This window comes from Felis catus, chromosome C1 (genome assembly GCF_018350175.1).
Source record: "Felis catus isolate Fca126 chromosome C1, F.catus_Fca126_mat1.0, whole genome shotgun sequence".
Taxonomy (NCBI): domain Eukaryota; kingdom Metazoa; phylum Chordata; class Mammalia; order Carnivora; family Felidae; genus Felis; species Felis catus.
In genome coordinates, this window is record NC_058375.1 from 93,209,277 (window position 1) to 93,211,876 (window position 2,600).

The 2,600-nt window shown below is 55.3% G+C and overlaps 1 protein-coding gene across 3 annotated transcripts in view; it reads right to left on the reverse strand.

Moving 5' to 3' along the window:
* The window catches only part of SORT1 (sortilin 1), a 68,123-nt gene extending 65,687 nt beyond the window's left edge, over window positions 1-2,436 (reverse strand). For 2 of the 3 annotated variants that reach the window (XM_023258962.2, XM_023258961.2), the window contains exon 1: window positions 2,125-2,436. In XM_023258962.2, coding sequence (XP_023114730.1) covers window positions 2,125-2,436 — 312 coding nt within the window. Of the gene's footprint in view, window positions 1-1,698; window positions 1,719-2,124 lie in introns of those variants that run through there. The other variant, XM_045033251.1, reaches the window with a different exon arrangement.
* Between the last annotated feature and the right edge of the window lie 164 nt (window positions 2,437-2,600).

Sequence of the window (2,600 nt, forward strand, 5' to 3'; positions counted from 1 at the left end):
AGGAGGTGGACCTCTAAGACCTGCTTTACTCAACCATGTCTAAGGTGAAGAATATTAACAACAGCTTCATTCTGGCCACATATACATGTTATAAATAGGATGGGATCTCTGAAGGAGAGATCATGGACGATGAACAAGTGTAAAAAGAGCTATTTAAAATTAGGTCACTGAGGGGCGCCTGGGTGGCGCAGTCGGTTAAGCGTCCGACTTCAGCCAGGTCACGATCTCGTGGTCTGTGAGTTCGAGCCCCGCGTCAGGCTCTGGGTTGATGGCTCAGAGCCTGGAGCCTGCTTCCGATTCTGTGTCTCCCTCTCTCTCTGCCCCTCCCCCGTTCATGCTCGCTCTCTCTCTCTCTCTCTCTCTCTCTCTCTGTCCCAAAAAATAAATAAAAGTTGAAAAAAAAAATTTTAAATTAGGTCACTGAAAGACTAAGAAAAAAAGCTAAAAAACAAAACAAAACACTGGAAACAGTAACTAAATAAAATGAGAGAAACAGAGGGAAGTTTCTTTTCATATGGACCTTAAAGAACCAAATTTTAAGACCTGCTCTTGAGTAGATTTGGCCTAAGAATCCCCTGAGCCAGTTTTTTCAACCTCTAGCTTTAAAAACCAATAGTTTACAAATGACGTATCAAGTCAAGCCAATCAAGGAAGGTTCTGCAGGAATAAATTCAGGAGGAGCAGCAGGTCCTAAATTAGGTAGGTCAACCAGCAAGAGAAGAATCAAATATGGAGTAAGAATGCTGTGTCCAGCTGACTCCAGGAAGGAAGTGGTCCTGTTGCAAGTTCAGCTTCGGTACTGCAAGGCCTTTCTCAACACCCCACCGTGAGATGGAAGTCTACAACATTATTTCTTCCTCCACAAACAGGAAGTCTTCCCGGTACTCACTCCACCCAATCTGCATCCAACCAGTCCCACCCGTCAGCACTAGTTTCACCACCTTTCCACAGCTCCTGCCTGGAATGCCTTACGTGGGGCTACCCGGCTACCCCTGACTGGTTGTGCCCTGACTGCAGTTGCCCTAGGGGGAGGGGGGGGTGCAGATCTGAGAATTCTGCACAGGTAACAAGTATAGTCCAGGCAGAGGGAGAATGATAGTTCAGGGGGAGACTGAGATCTGGCTGACAGGGAACGTGGCTATACATGGACAAGCGCAGTTAGCCACTCATCTCTGTCCCCCCATGCAACTCTCTTTGAAAGAGCAAGAGCTATAACAAAGAACATATTAAATTGAGAATACATTGTGCAAATATGGGTAACAACAATTAAACTGTTAGTTCTAGAAAAACAAGAGGAAGATGCCCATGTTGCACTGCAGCAAGGAGCCAGGACCTTCTTAACAATGGGCTTTGTCAGGCCAGTAGCGTGCAAAGGTTGAGGGGCTTGTCCCCAGGGCCAGAAATGCTACAATTTCTAAAGTTGCTGACTAGGACCTAGCGCAAAGGAGAGTATCTGCAACGTGCGTCCTAACTGTTGGAAATCTTGTTAACAACAGGATGAAGACATCCTGGTCAGAGTCCAAAGCCAGGATAGAAGGTCAAATGTGAAGACGTAAGAGAGATCACTTATATACTGTCATCCTATTTCCAAGCTTGTTCCTTTGCCTATTAAAATACACACAGTAACCCAGGAACTGCCGTGGGATTTCTGAACACCCGCCTACCCACCCTGAAAGTACTGACCCAGCGAGGACACACCTTTGCTTCTGCACAGCCCAACTTCTCCAAGCACTTAAGAGGTAATTATTCCTCCAGTTGCCTAGTGGGTTATAGCGCTACTGGATCCTAATTATTTACACAGACGCAAAAACAGCGACGCACAAGAGATTTTGACAACTTAAAAAAAAAAAAAAAAAGAATGCCGTGAAAGTCGAAGGCTGCCTCCCCTGTGACGAAACACAGCCGCGCGGGCCGCGGCGTCCCACGGGCCGCTCCCGGGCCGGACTCCGCCCGCCGCAGTTTCGGGGCCGCGGCCAGGCGAGCGGCCCGGGTCTCTCCGGCGGAGACGCGAGGCGCGCGGACGGAGAAAGAGGGGCGGGCTGCGCGGGCGGGGCAGGCGGCCGCCGGGGGCCCGGGGGCGGCACCTCGCAGTCCGGGCGGCACCCGGGCCCGGCGCCCGCTCACCTGGTGCGTGTTGTTGGCCAGCTTAGCGACGAAGTCCCGGACCCGGCCGCAGTCCTCATCCTCGTCGAGCGCGCTGCGGCGCCAACGGCCGCCGCGGGGAACCGGGCCCCCGGACGCGGCCGCGCGCAGCCCCCAGCTCACCCCGACGGGGCCGGACCAGCGCGACAGCGGCGCAGCGGGCGGCGGCGGCGCGTCCAGCCGGTCCTGGCCGAGGGTCGCCGGCGGCAGCAGCTGCAAGAGGAGGAGGAGGTGGAGGCCGAGGCCGTGGGGCCAGCGCGAGAGGCCGTCCGCAGCTCCCCGGGGCCGCTCCATCGCCGCCGAATGCCGACGCCGCCGACACCTGCCGCCCGGCGCGCCCGCCCACCCCCGCCGGCGCCGCGCCACACCCCCCAGCCGGAGCCCGGCGCTCCTTGGATACGCGCAGCCGGGCCTCTCCGCCCCCATAGGCTGGCCGCCTGTCCTTCTTCCCCGGCCCA